This window comes from Hemicordylus capensis, chromosome 9 (genome assembly GCF_027244095.1).
Source record: "Hemicordylus capensis ecotype Gifberg chromosome 9, rHemCap1.1.pri, whole genome shotgun sequence".
Lineage (NCBI taxonomy): Eukaryota > Metazoa > Chordata > Lepidosauria > Squamata > Cordylidae > Hemicordylus > Hemicordylus capensis.
Window position 1 is genome coordinate 10,898,528 of NC_069665.1, and position 19,903 is coordinate 10,918,430.

A 19,903-nucleotide genomic window follows, 5' to 3' on the forward strand; every position below is an offset into this window, starting at 1 on the left:
CTCATCCTACAAACAGTGTTTTCGAAATCTGATCTGTTCCAATCACATCTGTAGTGGGAGGCGAGGGTAAAAAGGTGCTAGAGGTGCACGTTGGTAATTTTGGAGCCTGGACTTAAAGGCCTTTGAAGCCTAGCCCCCACCACCTCACCCCCGGCTGCAAATTAAGCATCATCCCTCTATTCACACACACAATTTTGGATCCTGGACCTAAAGGCCTTTGGAGGCCTGCCACCCAACCCCGACCTTGCAAAATAAGCATCATTCGCACACACAACGTCACACACATAGTATTCTTAATGCGTGGGTTCTTGAGGGCACAAACAGCAACTGAATTCACAAGAATGTAAGAATATAAAACAGGTATATTTAGGCAAATATGCGTTAGCAGAAACATTTCAACATGCAGCAGCACAGTGACCACACTACCTGGGACAGACTGAAGAGGATTTGGGGGCCCAGCGGGTGTGGAGGCCCTGGGGTAAGGACACCTTTATGCGCACGAACACAGACACACAAACACACACAAACACACCATTAAAAATACATACACAGTATTTTTAACACATGGATTCCTGAGGACACGAAGAGCAACTGAACTCACAAGAAAGTAAGAATATAAAACAGGTATATTTAGGCCAATCTGCATTAGCACACACATTTCAACACATAGCTTCACATATTCCCATCCCACATATTTCTTTTCCCACTCCTCCCTCTGTATCTAAAGCAGAGGTCACACTCGGCCACCCTCTGGGCACCTCTGGGCGAGGGTGCAATTTAAAGCACTAAATAGACATGTGGGTGACTCTCCCTGTACCAGTACTCTTATGCCTGCAGTCCTTCAAATCCTTCACCCAAGTCTTCTCTTCATCCCGCCCCCCACTGTGCTCTGATATCAGAAATGGGCCTCAGGAAAAGGGCTATGGCAAACAGATCATCCGGTAAGACAGAGGGTCCGTCCCTGCTTTCGCTACACACCCTTTGGGTATGTTAAATCACCTAGAAGTGATTGGGAGATCCACATTTGAAAACAGGGACTGCCATATGACACAAAGGAGTATGCGTATTGCAACATCACATTCGTGCAGTTGTGCAAGAGAGCTCTTGTGCAAGTACACAAAGGTGCAAATGGAGTTGTGCCACAGTACAGCCATTGGAAATCATGGCCACACAGTTGTGCCACTGTGCTTGCGAAATGTTTGCCTGCCCAAAAAGCACTCTTGCACCACTGTGCCAATGGACTGCAATGCATACGTAATTTTGCGCACGATGTCAGCCATGCTATGTATTATGGCCTGAGCCCATTTACAAGTGAGTTATTGTTATCAGTAGTAATACTAGGTTCCAGTGTTTCCTCTAACAGGGATTCCCAGATGTTGTTGACTGCAACTCATAAGAACATAAGAACAGCCCTACTGGATCAGGCCCAAGGCCCATCTAGTCCAGCATCCTGTTTCACACAGTGGCCCACCAGATGCCGCTGGAAGCCTACAGGCAGGAGTTGAGGGCATGCCCTCTCTCCTGCTGTTGCTCCCCTGAAACTGAGTACCATCAGAGGCATCCTTCCTCTGAGGCTGGAGGTGGCCTTTAGCCCTCAGACTAGTAGCCATTCATAGACCTCAGCTCCATGAAGTTATCCAAACCCCTCTTAAAGCCATCCAGGTTGTTAGCTGTCACCACATCTTGTGGCAGAGAATTCCACAAGATGATTATGCATTGTGTATAAAAGTACTTCCATTTGTTGGTGGTTCTAGATTTCCTGGCAATGCAATGGCATTTGGTTGGGAATTGGGATTATCAGAAGCACTCTTACTCCTGGACTTCCAGACTGAAGTCCAGGGCCTCCACAGCTCCTGGGGGCCCCCAAATCCTCTTTAGTCTGTCCCGGGTGGTGTGGTTGCCTGGCAAAGCATGATGATGCTTAATTTGCAGGCGGGGGGGGGGGGGGGGCTCGAAAGGCCTTTAGGTCCAGGCTCCAAAATTACCTCAATGCCCCTCTGGGGATTATGAGCATTGTAGTCAACAACATCTGGGATTTCTTGTTAGAGAGAACACTGGTCCCCCCCACCTTTTTTTTCCTTTTGAAAGAGAAGGCTATTTTCAGTTGTGCTTATGTGCAATAAAGTACAGAACCCGTGTAGTTCTCCTGTGGTTATGTCCCATCTGATCATTCAAACATAGTCGCAAACAATCCATATTGCTTAAAATCTTCTGCAACTTGCTTCGAATGCTGGATTTTAGCCGCCAGTGCTTCGAAGATGTCATTCTGATCCACAGCTGTAGCCACCTTATAGATCAACTCTTCTGTTGACTCCAAACCTCTTAGTCCAAGATTAACTCCACAGCCTGCCAGAAGGTGAGGTTGAAGAAAATAATGTTATTTTTGTGAGCTGACTAAACGCTAGCCAGGTTTGCAAAGTAAAAACACTCATTCAGTGTTCTGTATACTATAAACAAACCAAGAGTGATATAGGGTGGGTTAAAGCTTTGGTTTAATTATTATCATGTTTAATAATTATCATTATTTAAATTTTATTACTCAAAGAAATTTTTGGTAAAGTCTTGCCTGCTTGTTATATTCAGCATTGGGAAGATGTGTTTGGTTTTTTTCATAAAATGCTTAGATTCATCTGGGTCATTATACTGGATTGGTTACATTTGTGTATTAACCTGATTTTCTAGGGAGCTAAAGTGTATGAGATATTTGTGATATTATGTAATGTTCTCTCTCTCTCTCTCTCTCTCTCTCTCTCTCTCTCTCTCTCTCTCTCTCTCTCTGTGTGTGTGTGTAAGCTTGTTGATTGTTTTACATGACATAGATTGGAAAAAATACACTTAAATCCTTGTTCAGAGTCTGAAGGGTCTGATGAAGACAGATTGTTTGTTATAGTTGCAGAATGACGAGACAGACCGTGTGCCTTTTCTGAACCCGTAGTCTCAGTCCTTATCTTGGGAGATTTAGCATCTGTTATAATTTTTCCTGTTTAATTGGTTCCCTCTAACAGGGATTCCCAGATGTTGTTGACTACAACCCCCATAATCCCCAAGCAAAAGCTATTGCAGCTGGAGATTCTGGGAGTTGTAGTCCACAACATCTGGGAATCCCTGTTAGAAGGAACACTGGTCCCTAAGGATTGCATATAGTAGGTAGCAGCCAGTCAATTGGATGGATAGAGAGGGGACTCTTCCATTCCCCTTGTTACAGCCTCTTCTCTTCGCCTTTACCCATCACACTAGCCCAGGGGTGGCAATCTGAGGCTCTCCAGCTGTTATTGGACTACAACACCCATCACCCCAATGGGCAATAACTTGTAACTGGGGATGGTGGGAGTTTTAATCCAACATGATCCCCATGATCTTCTCCCTCATGATCCCCATCTCCCTGTGAGGCCATCCAGAGAGGTCCGTCTGCAGTTGCCACCAGCTCATCTGGCGGCCACTCAGGGATGGACCTTATCAGTTGCTGCCCAAGACACTGGAATGCACTACCTATTGAGATAAGAACCTTCCCATCTCTGATAACTTTTTAAAAGTCCCTAAAGACTTATCTTTTCACCCAAGCCTTTTAATTTAGCTGTGTTTTAAATTGCTTTAAGGTTTTTACTTTTGTGTTTTAACTGTTTGTGAACCACCCAGAGTCAGTGGAGGGGTCAATAAGGGGAGGCTGGGGAGGGAAAGCTGGGGATCTGGTTGGCTGAGGTATCTGCAGGTCACAGGTAAATATGTTATTCAGAATTTCTTTTTTAAAATGAACCACCTCCTGAGCATATTCTGGTGTAAAATGTACTGCATTCAGTGAATTTAAGTGGCAGGATTGTCCATGCAAAATTTGACCTCTGTAGGTCATGGGGAAGTATGTTATTCAACATTTCTATTTTTAAAAACCCAACCTTCCCCTGAGCATATTCTAGTGTAAAAAGAGGATACAAGGAGGAAGAAAGGAAAAGGGTAGCGGAGGAGGAAGAGAGAAGGTGCAAGGCGGATGCGAGAAGGTGGCATGAGGTGGTGAAAGGTGGGTGTGGCCCCTTGGAGATTCAGAATCAAATCCGACCCACCATGAAATTTGAGTTTGACACCCCTGGCCTAATCCATTTGGCTCAAGAAGACCTTTTTTTTAAAAAAAAATTATATTCTGCTTTTCCTCCAAGGAGCCCAAGGAACTATGTACATAGTTATGTTTCTCCTCACAACAACCCTGTAAAGTAGGTTAGGCTGAGAGAGAAATGACTGGCCCAGAGTAACCCAGCAAGTATCATGGCTGAATGGGGTTTTCAGCTCGGGTCTCCACAGTCCTAGTCCAGCACACTAACTAGGGATGTGCACGGAACCAGGCAGGGGTGGTTCGACAGTATGGGGAGGGGGTGCACTTACCAATCCCACCACATTTCCCCCATCGGTGCTCCATTTTGTTAAAGCCACTCAGGGCGGCAGCGTACCTCCCTGCCACCCCATCACCACGTCTCCCGGAAGTAACTGAAAGTAACAGACACATCTGCACACACCAGGCACAAGCGCACATACATTGTGGGTGGGTGCGCACACAGTGTGCATGTGCGCGTGTGTGCGATGGGCACGACATGCATGTGCCTGTGTCAAGAATGCACAGGTGCATCTGTTACTTCCAGTTACTTCCAGGAGATGCAGTGACGGGGTAGCAGGGAGATACGCTGCCACCCTGAGGGGTTTTAACAAAACGGAGCACCAGCAGGGGAAATGTGGCGGGAGAGGCAAGTGCACCCTCCCCCGCCCTTTAAGATGCACACACACACACACACGCCGTCGAACCGGCGGAACTGCCCACCAATTGAACCGGTTCCGTGCACATCCCTAACTCTATCCAGATATGTACAGATTTAGTAAATAAGTTCAGAAAGAAGAGAAATGTTCACTTTCTTTTTTTATGAAGAGAAAATAATGAAGAGATTTTTTTAAAAAATGGAAAAACTGACCGGTGTCAAAATTCAGCACTCTGGCTGCTTCTCCTTCCACCGTGACGACAACATTGTCTCCCTCAATGAAAGCCGCAGTGACCCGTCGATGGGACAGCATGATTTCAAAGAGCCGGCGACTACACTGGATGTGATGGAGAGTCAGTTCATTCACTCTGGGCTCTATATCCATCTTGTAGGCATTGAAAGACTGGTGGAATATGTTTTTCATTATCTATGGGCAACAGGAGCATTGTTCGAGGTCAGAAACATTCTAGCCACACAGAAACTCTATCACAAAGCTATGCAGGAAGGAACCAGTGCATATGCATGTGGGTACTGGGATGACTGGCAGAAGGTTCAGGGTAGGCCCGAGAACATACTTATTCACACAATGCATCATGATTTCATGAAATTAATGGCTGCAAGATTCCTAGAGTGGAGGCCCAGGTGTGGCGTTCCATTTTAAGTTACTGGCTGAAGTTACATTTTTTCCCTATAGGCCTTGCTCATCTCACCCTCATGGATAGCTTTAACTCCCATTGGAAATGGTTAACTCTTCGTAAACTGAGCCTTTATGGCTTTCGCTTAGATGTCCTGCCGAAGTTGGGATTCATCCATGCAAGATTGACACTAAAACAACAGATATATGATATGGAGGCACAAACTGATTGGTCTTTAATCCCCAAGGAAGGTTTTTTGAGACTACAGCCCTATAACAATCTCACAATTGCTAAATATTGCAGGACGTTCACGTTGGCCCGACTTAATGGATTACCTTCTACTGCTGTGGAGGGTAGGTTCAGAAGGATTCCTACAGAAGAGAGGCTGTGCCTGTGTGACTCTGGAGATCAGGAATCGATTTTTCACATTTTACTTTATTGTTCCCTTTATGGGGACTTTCGTCAATGTTTTGTTGCTCCACTATTGGTCGATTATCCAGACATATTTTATGTTAATTATTTGCTTTCTGATCAGAAAAAGGAGATAACGACTATTGTCGCAAAGGTCTGTGTGGTGGCTTGGAAAGTTAGGCATCAGATAGTAGACTAGCTCATGTAACGTGGGGTTTATTTGTTATGCTGAGACATTATACCAAACTACTGTACATAGGTTTTGATTTCTGGTCTTTGACCGTAAATAAACTTGACTTGACTTGACTTGAATAGCCACAAGATGTGGTGATCACCAGTGTTTCAGGTCCCACTGCGACTCCGACCCAAAAGAAGAGTCTCTCTCGGAGGAGAAACACACTCTGGCTAGGATCTCTGGCCCTGATGAAAGCTCCCTAGATCCATCAGAGCTGGTCACCTCTCCTTCAGCTGACTCCTCGAGGGATCCCTGGGGATCAGTTTCTTCTGTAAGATGATTGCACTGAAATTAGTTGCCATATGTTCTTATGTCTATGTTCTTATAGATAAGTTCATGGAGAACAGGTCTATCAATGGATACTAGTCTGGTGGCTATAGACCACCTCCAGCCTCAGAGGCATGATGCCTCTCAATACCAGTTGCAGTGCAGCAACACCAAGAGACTGGGCATGCCCCCATTTCTTGCCTGTGGGCTTCCCAGTGGCATCTGGTGGGCCACTGTGGGAAAAAGGATGCTGGTCTAGCTAGACCTTGGGCCTGATCCAGCAGGGCTGTTCTTATGTTCTTATCTTCATGGTGAGTTTAAGTAGCAGGATCCCAAGAATCATCACTCAAAGGTTCTGCACGCCCAAGGGAGAAATGGGCCGGCATTTCTCAAGTAGCAGCCTGTACATCAGCACAGCAATTTTGAAACCTAAGTGAAGCTTCAGAAACAGCTCATGATGAAGATTCTCTAGCGTGGATCCCCAGCAGTGTTCCCTCTAACAGGAATTCCTAGATGTTGTTGACTACAACTCCCATAATCCCCAGCCAAAGGCCATTGCAGCTAGGGATGCTGGGAATTGTAGTGAACAACTTCTGGGGACCCCTGTTAAAGGGAACACAACTCCCCTGGTGGTGCTGGACCATAACCCCCATCATCTCAGCCACCTTTGTGGATTCAAGGCCCACAGTCCTCATCCACCAAACCAAATACAGCAATAAAGATGTACAGCTAAATGAAAAGCTACCTGCCCAGTTCAGAACCTTATCTAGCTGATGATCCTTTGTGCCTATTGGAACACACACGTGCTCTTTACCTTCCTCATGGGCATAATGTAACACAGCGCTTCCCAACATGTGGTCCTCCAGATGCTACTGAACTACAACTCCCATCATTCCCAGCCACAATAACTTACAGTTGGGGGTGATGGGACTTGTAGTTCAGCATCATCTGGAGGAACACAGGTTGGGGAACCCCTGATGTAACACAGGAAGTAGATTCTCCTCCATACCAGTGGTAAACAACCTTGACCCTCCAGGCTCCAGCTATTGTTGAACTACAACCTCCATCATCCCCAGCCATAATTTAATGGGGATGGGGATGATGGGAGTTGTAGTTCAACAACACCTGGGGAGTCAAGATCACCTACCCCTGCTCCATACACTCCGGTCCAGATGCACTCTCTCTCTCTCTCTCTCTCTCTCTCTGACGTAAGAATCAGCAGCAACAATAAAGCACCTTGTAAATCAAAAGTCCAGCATCCATGATCACTTGAAGCCATAATGTCCTTGATGACGAGCAATGTTTGTTCCTACAGGTTAACCTAGTTGAACAAACCCTTCAGTACAAGCTCTCCATGGCCAACCCTTGTTAATTATTGTCTACCAATATGCAGGCAATCACCATGCAATAGTTATCAGGGGCTGCCCTTATACTTCAAGCTTCATTTCCAGTAGGCAGAGGCCTAATTTCAGTGTGACTGATAGATGAGGAAGTTAAAAAAAATAAATCCCCCAAAACATGCCAGCCAAAGATCAACTTAATAGTAGATTGGTAGGAAAACAATATCTTTGGGCAGCATGCACTGATGTCCACCATCAGAAAGAACTAATAGCACAGTCCTCCTAGAATTGTAACACTTGCAGGTGGTGGAGCTCATGTCTGAATGAACATGTGTCCAAAACTCTCTGTGCATGGACAGCAAATATATCAAACAGAGGTCTAGGCTAGAAATCCACATTCTTTGAACTCTCTGTGTAAGGGAGTTCTGTTGTCAAGGTAAAATGTAAAGGTAAAGTGTGCTGTTGAGTCGGTGTCGACTCCTGGCGCCCACAGAGCCCTGTGCTTGTCTTTGGTAGAATACAAGAGGGGTTTACCATTGCCATCTCCCGCGCAGAATGCCTTTCAGCATCTTCCTATATCGCTGCTGCCCAATATAGGTGTTTCCCATAGTCTGGGAAACATACCAGCAGGTATTCGAACCGGCAACATCTGGCTTGGTAGTCAAACCATTTCCCCACTATGCCAGGGGTGGAGACACAATTGGGCCAATGGGTTCAAAGAACCCGGGCCACCACCAATCAGGGGCCACGAGCGCAGCCCCAGACACACACCCTGCATCTGGCATCAGACGTGCCCCTCGCATCTGACATCCCCCCGCCTCCTCCTCTCTCCTGCTCCATATATTTGCTGCAGAAGGACTAAATGGACATGTGCGGAGGGGCACAAAACATTCTCGGCATGCCTTTTCTCTTGCTCCTGTGCAAATAATACAGCCCACACTCCCAGGAGCCTGCAGCTTGCTGCTGAGTCAAGGAGGCAAGAGGGGAAAGCAAAGAGCAGGCTGTTTCCCATCCGTTGTGGATCCAGGGATACCCCCCCACTCAGAGTGGTCCCATTCCCTAAGGGGAATATCTTACAGTGCTCACACATGTAGTTTCCCATGCAAATGCAACCAGGGCAGACCCTGCATAGCAAAGGGGCCAAGTCATGCTTGCCACCACAAGACCAGTTCTCCTCCTCCGTACTAAATGCTTTGCATGCTGCTAATTTTCTGCATATCGCTCCTAATGATTTATTAATGATTACATACATTTCCTTTTTGATCAGCATGTTGAAGGCCAACACTGAGTGTAAATACACAGAGGAAGCTCCTGCCAGGTGCTCTGATCACTAGAAGTGATTTGTTTAGTGGCTTGTAAATGATTTAATTATTGTCCTTTCCATATTTTATAAACCAAGCAATAATCCAAAGGTCACTTTGAACAGAGCTGCCTCTGGAAGAATCCTACATCTCTCTTTTCCGCATCTTTTAGGCCATGTTTAGTGAAATTTGGAGAAATCTTTTGTAGGCGTTTTGTCATTAATTTACACTTCCTAAATTATACATTTTATTTCATTTCAAAAAATCAGTTTTCATTACAAAAAAAATATGAAGATATCTATGTATAAACTCAGCCTTATAGCAGCATATTAAATGTCTCAAGTCTGTTGAGGAGTGTGATTTGCTTTGCCAATAAAAATGAACCGACTCCATAAAGAAATGATCTACCTTCTCATTCTCACATAGTTTGTTAATTTTGCCATTACAGCTGTTTCATACAATTTGTCTTTCCATTCAGTAGCAGATGGAACAGATGTAGTTTTATTTAGCAAAACATATACATGCAACAGTAGTCATATATGAAATAATTTCTCGCTGAAAAATGGAGACATTCTTGGTATAATCTAATAAAATACTAATGTTCAACTGCTTGTAATTTATTTTCTTTTATTTGCCTCTAGTCACAAATCCACCACATATGGGAGAAAGTTCTAACTTCTGCCTGGCAATTCCAGTGTATACTGTCTGAGGTCTTACAAATGTTACTTATCTTCATTGGAGTTAAATACCATCTAGTTATAATTTTCAGACAATTCTCATGTATATTTGCATATAGGAAAAAGGTATTGCCAGACTCCCAAATATCAATTGTAAAGACACTGCAATATGTTAATTTGCATTTTTAATGTAGATCTGGGAGGGGGGAACCTTCTTTAAAATCTTAAATATATCAATAATTGCCATGGAAATACAATATATTTAGTATATTTTATTTATTTATTTATATTCCAATAGATAATTTTATTTATTTATTATTTTGTTTATTTTATATTCCAATATATTTGGAATATACAACATATTTAGATTGTGAGCCCTTTGGGGACAGGGATCCATCTTATTTATTTATTATTTCTCTATGTAAACTGCTTTGGAAACATTTGTTGAAAAGTGGTATATAAATATTGTTGTTGTTGTTGTTGCTGTTTGTTGTATAGTGAAAATCAGAAGTCCTGGTCTGTTGATCTTTGGAAACAGAACTCTGAAGTATCTTATATAAGTGTGTGTGTGTGTGTGTGTGTGTGTGTGTGTGTGTGTGTGTGCGCGCACACACACACACAGTGTGTATCTATATCTATATATCTCTATCTATCTATCTACACACACACGTACATGTGCATGTATATAGATATAGCTATATTAACCTGGTCGCACTGATTTCTGCTAAATGGCTACTAGTCTGAGGGTATAGGCAACCTCTAGCTTATGGGGAACATTGCCTCTAAATACCAGTTGCAAGAGAGCAACAGCAGGAGAGAGGGCATCCCCTCACTTTTTACCTGTCGGCTTCTCAGAGGCATCTGGCTGGGCCACTGTGGGGAAAACAGAATGCTGGACTAGATAGTAGTGATTCGGCTGTCCGAAACGTGATTCGGCTGTCTGAATCACCTGCACCTACCTTTAAATTCTCAGTTAAAATTGACTTCCTGTTCAATTTTGTTCAAAAGAGGCCAAGTAAATACTCTGGAAAACCACCACCCCTTGGAGTCATCTCTAGAACCCAGTGATTTCAAGCCAAAAATATCAAAAAGCCACTGCACCTCCTGATAGTCTCTCTTCCACCCCATGATTAAGGGTGCAGAAACCATATCCAATACTGGATTTGAACACTTCACTAGAAGATAGCCTAAAAGCAGGTCAAAAAACAAATGTGAGTCTATGAAATGTGAGTGAAATGTGAAATGTGAGTCTATATAGAGTAGAAGCACCAACATCAGTACAACTAAAATGGGTATCCTCCATGCCTAGAAAAGTATATATGACACAGCACAGAATATGATGGCCTTTTGATAACCCAAAGAAGCTGTTCTTTTAAAAAGCCAAGTTTCTAGTCCCCATGGTTATGAAGATACACCAAGGATGTTTTTATGCTTTCGTTTTAACTGCATAGCTTTGAGGTTCAGTTAAGAACCTCACTTCAGAATTTATTTCTTCTCCTATAAGTGTTTTTTTAAGAGTTTACACCTGTTTGTGCCTGTTACATAATGTTCACTATGATTATGTCAGAAACGTTTTAAAAAATCAAGTTGCAGCTGGTTCTCTCTCTCTTTTCCTGGCAAGTGTGCTTTTTTAACAACCTAGCGTTTGGAAAGATTTTGCAAAATTGTGATGTCTGCTGAGTGCAAGGCCTGTGACTTCTCCACACCTCACTTGGAAGAACAGATCATAACCACCTCTTAAATGGTAACCACATGTGTGTTTTCTTGAACAAGCAGGCTAGCAATGAAACACAGAGTTGTTTTTCATGACTCATCCATATATAGGCAGAGTGCATGAACTGTACCACACTGTGAACACATGTGCACAAAGAGCAATTATTCAGGCCTGAAGAGAAAACAACCCAAAGGCATTCAAATGTTTAGATTAATGAATGACAGTAGGGATGTGAGGAACTGGTTCTACTCGAATCTAGCTCGTATCGAACTGGACCGGTTCAACTGGTTGGAACTCAAACCAGACCGGGCCCCCAAAAGGGGGTGCCAGTCTGAGTTCAAACTGAGTTCAACCCCAGTTCGAACTGAACCACTTCAGAACCAGTTCGGTGGTTTGAAGGGTGTGTGTGTAAAGGGAAACCTGGTGAGGATTCCCCTTTACAAATGGGGGGTGGGCCCTGCCTTTAAAATACTTCTAATGGTGGTCGGGTGGCGGGTGGCAAGAGGGTACCTTACCACTAGTGGTGGCAGTGGTGCTCTTCCCAAAATGGCCCCGTCCCCTAAGGCGAAGATCGTACAGTGCTCTCACGTGCAGTCTCCCATTCAAATGCAAACCAGGGTGGACCCTGCTTAGCAAAGATAACATAAGAACAGCTCTGCTGGATCAGGCCCAAGTCCAGCATCCCATTTCACATAGTGGCCCACTAGATGCCTCTGGAAGCCACAGGCAGGAGTTGAGGGCATGCCCTCTCTTCTGCTGTTACTCCATGCAACTGGTACTCAGAGGCATCCTGCTTTTGAGGCTGGAGGTGGCCCACAGCCCTCTGACTAGTAGCCGATGATAGAGCTCTTCTCCATGAAGCAATCCAAACCGCTCTTAAAGCCATCCAGGTTGTTGGCTGTCACCACATCTTGTGGCAGAGAATTCCACAAGTGGATTATGCATTGTGTGAAAAAGCACTTCCATGTGTGGGTCCTAAATTTCCTGGCAATCAATTTCATGGGATGACCCCTGGTTCTAGTGCTATGGGAGAGGGAGAAGAATTTCTCCCTATCCACTTTCTCCACACCATGCATGATTTTATACACCTCTATCATGTCTCCTCGCAGTCGTCTTTTTTCTAAACTAAATAGCCCCAGGCGTTGTAGCCTTGCCTGATAAGAAAGGTGCTCTAGCCCCCTGATCATCTTGGTTGCCCTCTTCTGCACCCTCTCCAGTTCTAAGGTGTCCTTTTTTAGATGTGGTGACCAGAATTGTATGCAGTACTCCAGGTGTAGGCACACCATAGTTTTGTATAAGGGCATTATAATATTAGCCATGTTATTTTCAGTCCCCTCCCTAATGATCCCTTGGACCAGCTCTCTTCCCCTTGCTCAGTGTTGAAGCAGGTTGTCTCTTAGGACACCCGCACTTACAAAACAAAGCACTCTTCTCTTTGGACTCCCCAACATGGAACAAAACACAGAATACTCACTGAGGAATTGAGTGTGTGGCGTAAGAACCTCACAATTTTAGAATCTGAAGCGGGGCAGGCCAGAGCCAGGTAACGGTCATGAAATGTCCCGTAGATTTTCAGATGGAATCCAGGCTTTGGAGATTCCTGACCCATAGCAGACATATCCATGCCATACGCAGACAGATCAAAGTACAGGCTATGTGCACGGATCTCTGGTGTTGGTACCTATGAGATGTAAAAGGAAGAGATTTGGAGGTGGGGGGAACCAAAGTAACTTTTAGCACCTTCCTAGATCGCTGCTGCCCAATATAGGTGTTTCCCATAGTCTGGGAAACATACCATCAGGGATTCAAACCGTCAGCCTCTTGCTCACTAGGCAAGTTACTTCCCCACTGTGCCATTAGGTTGAGATAGATAGATAGATAGATAGATAGATAGATAGATAGATAGATAGATAGATAGATAGATAGATAGATTAGACAGACAGACAGACAGATAGATACTGTTTTGATTAATCCATGTTTTTCTTGGATAACGTTTATGACCATACATTACCTATCTTTTATAAAGTGAGTACTGTATATAGATTGTGGGTCCAGACTGCCAATATATTATATTTGGGATTTATATTAATATAGATGAAAGCATAGAGTACATATCTGATTTTAGGAAGGCTCTTTTTTTTGTTCTGAAGGACCGCTCTACATGCAACCCTAAAACTAATTTAAACCAATCATTGTCTGAACCAGTCCCTGGTGAATCTGCCCGCTCCCCAATTGAAAACAATGCTCTGGTTATTGTAAAAACATTAAAAGAGTGGTGCCTATTTGAGACTAATTGCAGGGTCATTCCAATAATTGCATTAGAATGACGCCAATGGACTCAGCTCCAGTTCCGGAGAGTTGCTGAGGTTCTCTGTTATCCTTTAAAAAATCATTTCATCTGAAGAGCAGACAGGAAGACACTGTCTAGCAGTCTAGAGATCGACTTTAATTAACACATACAAAAGAATCTATTTGGAGAAGCTAATTTTATTTTTAGCTGATCAGTGCCTATGCTCTTTGTGCAGACGTTGCTGCCTTTAACTTGAGTTGAATGTGGTATATTGTAACAGCTGCAAATCCATGGCCCATTTCAGTCAAGTGAAAAAAACCTGGCCATCTAACTGAACGTCTAGCTTCCTGTCTTCAGCTGCAGTCATCCAGTCATTTGATGAGCTGTGTGATGCGTTTACCACTTCGCTTGTTCCAGCAGGTGGTACTGATGTACAGTCACGGACATGGACATTCAATTTAGCTGTCATAGGGAACAGAGGCCAAAAAGATGTGTGTGTTCCGTAGAGATGTTAGACCAGTCCAAGGGCTAGACCAGAGTTCTAGAGTTCTAGATCTAGAGCAGTGGTTCCCTACCAGGGTTCCTCCAGATGTTGCTGAACTACAACTCCCACCATCCCCAGTGACAAATCTATTGCGGCTGGAGATGATTAGAGTTGTAGTTCAGTAACATCTGCAAGAACCTTGGTTGGGAACCATTGGTCCAGACCAGGCCTGCTCAACATAGCCCCCCCAGATGTTTTTGAGCTCCCATAATCCTCAGCCACAGTGGACAATGGCCAGGGATTATAGGAATTGTAGGCCAACATCTGCAGGAGGGCCAAAGTTGACTTGCCCTGGTCTAGACCCTAAATGCAGCCAAGCCAATTGCAATGTAGCTGTTCAAGGACTGAAGAAGAAAGGAACTGCGATTGTTAAGTCACTTGGTCATAATTACCTGTCTCTGATCTGGTCTCTCAATGACAGCGTTTGCTCCATAAGCATTACAAGATTCCACAATGTACTCAGGGCTGATTCCAAGGACTGTGCTGGATTCTCCACAGGATCCATCGGCCAGGACAATTATCTTTGGCCAATCAGAGGCCAAATTCTTTTTCAGAAAATCATCTGAAAACTAAGAAAGAGGTTGGGCAGTTGACTAGTGGATGCTGCATGGTGACAAGCTACAAGAAAATGATAATGCACATAGCTCCCTTAAAATGCATTCTGTTCTACAAGACAAGTGGGGAAAAGAAAAGAGGGCAAAGGAAACAGACCGGTTGCCACCTCTCTACCAGTAGGCATTGAAACGGAGGGTGAAAGTCCTGCCTGCTCCTTGCTTCCCCTGTTGGGCTGTGGCCTGCTTCCTCTGTGGAACATCTGTGGGAAAGTATGCAGGGCTGGGGCCAGGATGAATGACTCAGCAGTTCCTGGTACCATCTGCCCAGCTCTGGGTCTTTTGTAGGAACACTGCCTGTGGCAGCAGGCCTGCCATCGAAGGGGCAACACCAAATGGGGGACACCAAAGGGGGTCGCCCCTTTGGGGGAGCCACTTCAGGGGATGGCAAGGGCGAGGGCCAGGCTGTCTGGCTCAGGATTTACACAGGCAAACTGCTTTGACAACTTTTGTTGAAAAGTGGTATATAAATTATTATTTTGTACTAGTACTAGTGGTGGTAATTTCAGCTTTCTGAGTGACCTGGGAATACACTGGGGCATACATCTCTTCTTCTCCCCACACTCCAGTTCCAGGAAGAGACAAATATATCCCTTCCAGACTTTTCTAGATATTTCTTGGAGTATATGTTTGTCAAATTCAACATGTCCCACTGCCTTCATATTTTCAGACTTATTTCTGATGTCAAAAGAAGCATAGGAACACGGGGAGCTGCCATATACTGAGTCAGACTATTGGTCTATCTAGCTCACTGTTGTCTACACAGACTGGCAGCAGGTTCTCCAAGCTTACAGGCAGGAGTCTCTCTCGACCCTACTTGGAGATGATGCCGGGGGGGGGGGCGGGGGCGGGCTTGGAAAATAAATAACTAAAGATGGCTCCTGGTGCCCAAAGGGGCACAATCTAAATGAGTCCCCATCACACAATTAGTGTGTAATTAATTAGCAAAGACAACTTAACAGTCCAAATTTGGACCATAGTTGAGGTCAGCATCCTAGCACGAAACAAGCCAAGATGCACATGGGGGCAGAATGTTGGATTGTGGGGATTCTAACTGGGACTGAAATTAGGAGCACTCCCTTTTGTATGTTGAACACAGAACTATGCTTGTGGAATACTGGCTTAAATTGCAAGACATTGGATAAGATATTATCCTGTGTGCATGAGTATATAGGATCTGGCCATGAGACATGCCTGATGAAAATGGAAACAAGTTCTTCTTGTGAACTCTCTGAAATGTCTACAGTTCCAGGAAAGCCTTTGTGATACTGCCTTGCATGGTGTATATAGCTTAATTAGAGGCAGCTATGGTTTCTTTAGTACATTTAATCTTAGCCTATTGCACTTTGTTTGTTTTAGTTTATCAAGTCAGTTGCTTGACTAAATATGCACAATGATAATTGCTTTAACTGCTCAGATTTACAGAATGCTTCAGTACGAACTCATTATTGCCTAATGTAATCACGGAAGTACACTAGGCCCATAATGTCATGCCTGCTAAAGTAAACAAGGGGATGGTGTCTCTGAGCCAATGCACCTTTGAACTAAAGTGAGCTTACTGATTAGACAGGGCTCCAGTCTATGTACTACTTTGACTCTAAAGACAGCATGAAATTCAATTATGAATTGTGAACGTAAAGAATGCATGTAATTGAGTTAAACTTATGGGATGTTTGTGCACTTTAAAGTGGGCACATGGCTGGTGCAGACTCATTGCCAGCGATTTTGAACAGAGTCACTGAGCTTGCTTCCCCCGTTGGATCTATTGGTTTTGTGTTCGCTCTGAAATTGACCAGATAATCTTATGCATGTTTCTATGCATTCGCTCACATACTGGCTCTTGCAGTTGGTGCAAGAGGCCTATTGCACAAAAGTTGGAAATGGCACCACTGTAGTTGTGTGATTGGAAATCATGGCCGTACCATTGTGCGACTGCAATTGCACAATTTCCAACTTTTTCACAAGAGGACTCTTGTGCAACTGGGCGCATGCTGTGCTAAGAGCTTGCAACAACAGTTCCTGCAGTGCCCCTAATGCCCATGGGACATTGAGCAGTATGTGTCCAATGGGGCTTAGTATGTATATTCAGAACTGTGGGCTCACACTTCTGTTTGGGGCTCTAAACACAGACTGGCAATGTATAAATAAAATTCCAGCTGAAGCCACAATTTTGTGCATTCTTACCTGGACGTCAGCCCCATTGATACTGTAGGACATTACAGGGACGAGAGCTGGTCTTGGGGTAGCAAGCATGAATTGTCCCCTTTGCTAAGCAGGGTCTGTCCTGGTTTTCATTTGAATGGGAGACTACATGTATGAGTACTGTAAGATATTCCCCTTAGAGGATGGGGCCATTCTGGGAAGAGCATCTGTCTGCATCCTTGTATACAGAAGGCTCCAAGTTCCCTCCCTGGCATCTCCAGGATAGGGCTGAGCGAGACTCTGCCTGCAACCCTAGAGAAGCCATTGCCAGTCTGGGTAGACAATATTGAGCTAGATGGACCAAGAGTCTGACTCAGTATACGGCAGCTGGTCTTGTGATAGCAATCATGACTTGTTCCCTTAGCTAGGCAGGGTCTGCCCTGGTTGCATATGAATGGGAGACTTGATGTGTGAGCACTGTAAGATATTCCCCTTAAGGGATGGAGTTCAATGGGATATACTCCCAAGTGGGAGTATTAATGATTGCAGCCTCAGTTAGATGTTTGTCCCATTAGCATGACCCAAAAGGGCTCATCACCAAATAAATGTCTTTAGGATAGGGATATATAAGGCTGAGAAAAGTAAATGGGAACTCATGTTATTTTTGTTGGACAGAGAGGGAGACACATTGCTTTCTCATTAAGTTCAGGATCTGTTATTTCCCATGGGAGGGGGGAATAATTTTGCAAAAACTTCAATAAAAACCTGGACTTTGGCTCTGAATCCAGGGGTAAGGGCACCTCTGACTGTGGGAAGCAATGAAGGGAATTGGGAGGGGTGCCGCTGGGGAGGGGACCCGGGGTCCTCCTTGGAACGCCGCCTGACCCGCTCCCTTCTCGCCACAGCCCCGACGGGCTCACCTTGGTGCCCAGCAAGATCCGGATGCCCAGCTGCCGCTTGCGCTGCTCCAGGAGGCTGAGCAGGTATTCCTGGAAGACGCCGATCTTGGTGAAGAAGTGCTCCCGGTCCCAGCAGCCCTCCACGTTGTCGAAGTCCACCCCCAGGCCCAGCAGGAAGCGGACGCTGCGGGGATCCAGGGCGATCTGCTGGGGTCGGCAGAGCAGCGCGGCGCGGGGCCGCTCGTCCAGCAGCGTCAGCGTCAGCACCTTGCCCGAGCGGACAGCGACCAGCGCCGCCGCCAGCCCCACCGGCCCGGCGCCCACCACCAAGACCGGCACCTTGGCCCTCCAGTGGCGGATCCCGTCCACGCTCACCTTCAGCGCCACGTACAGCAGCAGGGCCAGCAGCGTGCTCAGGACCGCCTCGGTGGCCAGGCTCTGGTACTGGGCTCGCAAGGAGGCAGGCTCCGTGGTGCCGGGCCCTGCTTCTCTCATTGCTGCTGCCGCTGCTGGTCCCTGCTGGCAGCGCCAGCTCCGGCTGCAGCCCAGCCCCTTGCAGCCGCCCAGGCGGTGCTTTCCTGCCGCGGGACAGAAGCAACAGCGCCCCCAGCTCCGTCCCTGCGCCCTTTCCCCTCCCCACCGCCCTTTAGTTAGGCTCCCGATCTGATTGGAGAAGAGGAACCACAGGCGCTGGCCACGCCAGGTTTCCTGCTTCCTGGTGGGAGGACGGTTACAAGCAAAGGAAAAGGAAAAGAACCTGGGCGAGGAGATCAGGGAACGGGTTTGGAAAGCCAGGAGGTGAAAAAAAAGGGCGCCGCTGCAGCCTCAAGCAGCTTGTCACTGAGGTCTGACAGGGCTGGGAAGCCCCACCATCGCTCCTTTGGAAGGATATATACTCACTCACTCTCAGAAAGATGAGTTGCAACCCAAGCCTCTGCCTGCATCTACTCAGAAATGAGTGGGGCTGTAACTTGAGTCATATTTTACACCTTGTAAATAGGCTATAAAGGTGTCCTTAATGAATCAGGCTGCGGATAGGAGCGCCAGCGTAGTGCAAACGGTTAGAGTGTTGGACCAGAGCTGGGAAGAACCGAGTTCAAGTCCCCCTTTCAGCCCTGAAATTTCATGTGGGACTCTGGGCCAGTCAGGTTCAATCTCCGCCTAACCTACCTCACAGGGTTGTTGTGGGGATAAACAGAACTGCTGCTAACTGAGCAAAGGGACACCTTTTAAAGGGGCGATTGTCTTATATTTAGCAGGGGGGAGCAACTGATCGAATCCAACCCCGGAGTTTTTGTGCACTGTCTTCGGAGTGGGCAGTATATTAAATTTTTCTAATAAATAAATAAAAGTCCCTCCAGCGTCTACTGTGGTGTCTACTTTTGTTTCTTTTTAGATTGTTAGCCCTCTGGGGACAGGGGACCATCTTATTTAGGTGTTGTTTATTTTTCTGTGTAAACTGCTATGAGAATTTTGGTTGAAGTGCAGTATATAAATATTCATAAAAGAATTTTGGTTGAAGTGCAGTATATAAATATTCATAATAACCATATGCACCACTCTGGGCTCCTTGAAGGAAGAATGGGATATAAATGTGTTAAACATAAAGTAAAGTAAAGTGTGCCATCGAGTTGGTGTCAACTCCTGGCAACCACAGAGCCCTGTGGTTGTCTTTGGCAGAATACAGGAGGGGTTGACCATTGCCATCTCCTGTGCAGTATGAGATGATGCCTTTCCACATCTTCCTATATTGCTGCTACTCGATATAATTGTTTCCCATAGTCTGGGGAACATACCAGTGGGGATTTGAACTGGCAACCTCGGGCTTGCTAGGCAAGTCATTTCCCTGCTGCGCCATTAGGTGGCGTATTAAACGTAGATGCTTCTGAAAACTGCAGGTCGCAAGCACCAACTGAATAGAGGTACCCTCCATTTCTTTCCCTTAGAAGGGGCAGGAGGGAGGGTGCCTTTTCTAAGGTGGTGCCAGAACCCATGTGTGCAACATCTACAAAGAGAGCATTCTTCTTGCATCAGAAATATTGTTTTTACTCGTATGCAGATTTAATTGATAGATTAAGCAATTAATTGACAAACCCGCATA

At 45.4% G+C, this 19,903-nt stretch overlaps 1 protein-coding gene across 1 annotated transcript; it reads right to left on the reverse strand.

The window, feature by feature from the left end:
* Positions 1-344: 344 nt before the first annotated feature.
* On the reverse strand, positions 345-18,409 carry LOC128334137 (uncharacterized). The gene is made up of 5 exons (XM_053270451.1): positions 17,824-18,409; positions 14,543-14,719; positions 12,791-12,997; positions 4,950-5,163; positions 345-2,346 (listed from the first exon to the last, which is right to left on the reverse strand). Exons 1-5 carry the CDS (start codon positions 18,295-18,297, stop codon positions 2,168-2,170), a joined length of 1,251 nt encoding a protein of 416 aa, XP_053126426.1. The 5' UTR covers positions 18,298-18,409; the 3' UTR covers positions 345-2,167.
* Between the last annotated feature and the right edge of the window lie 1,494 nt (positions 18,410-19,903).

Excerpts from the sequence above, each read along its gene's own strand:
- LOC128334137 (XM_053270451.1), bottom strand. The coding sequence starts at position 18,297 with ATGAGAGAAGCAGGGCCCGGCACCACGGAGCCTGCCTCCTTGCGAGCC. Across the intron at positions 12,998-14,542 it reads AGAGACCAGATCAGAGACAG|GTACCAACACCAGAGATCCG; the intron begins GTAATTATGACC and ends TACATCTCATAG. Across the intron at positions 5,164-12,790 it reads GCCACACACTCAATTCCTCA|ATAATGAAAAACATATTCCA; the intron begins GTGAGTATTCTG and ends TGTTGCCCATAG.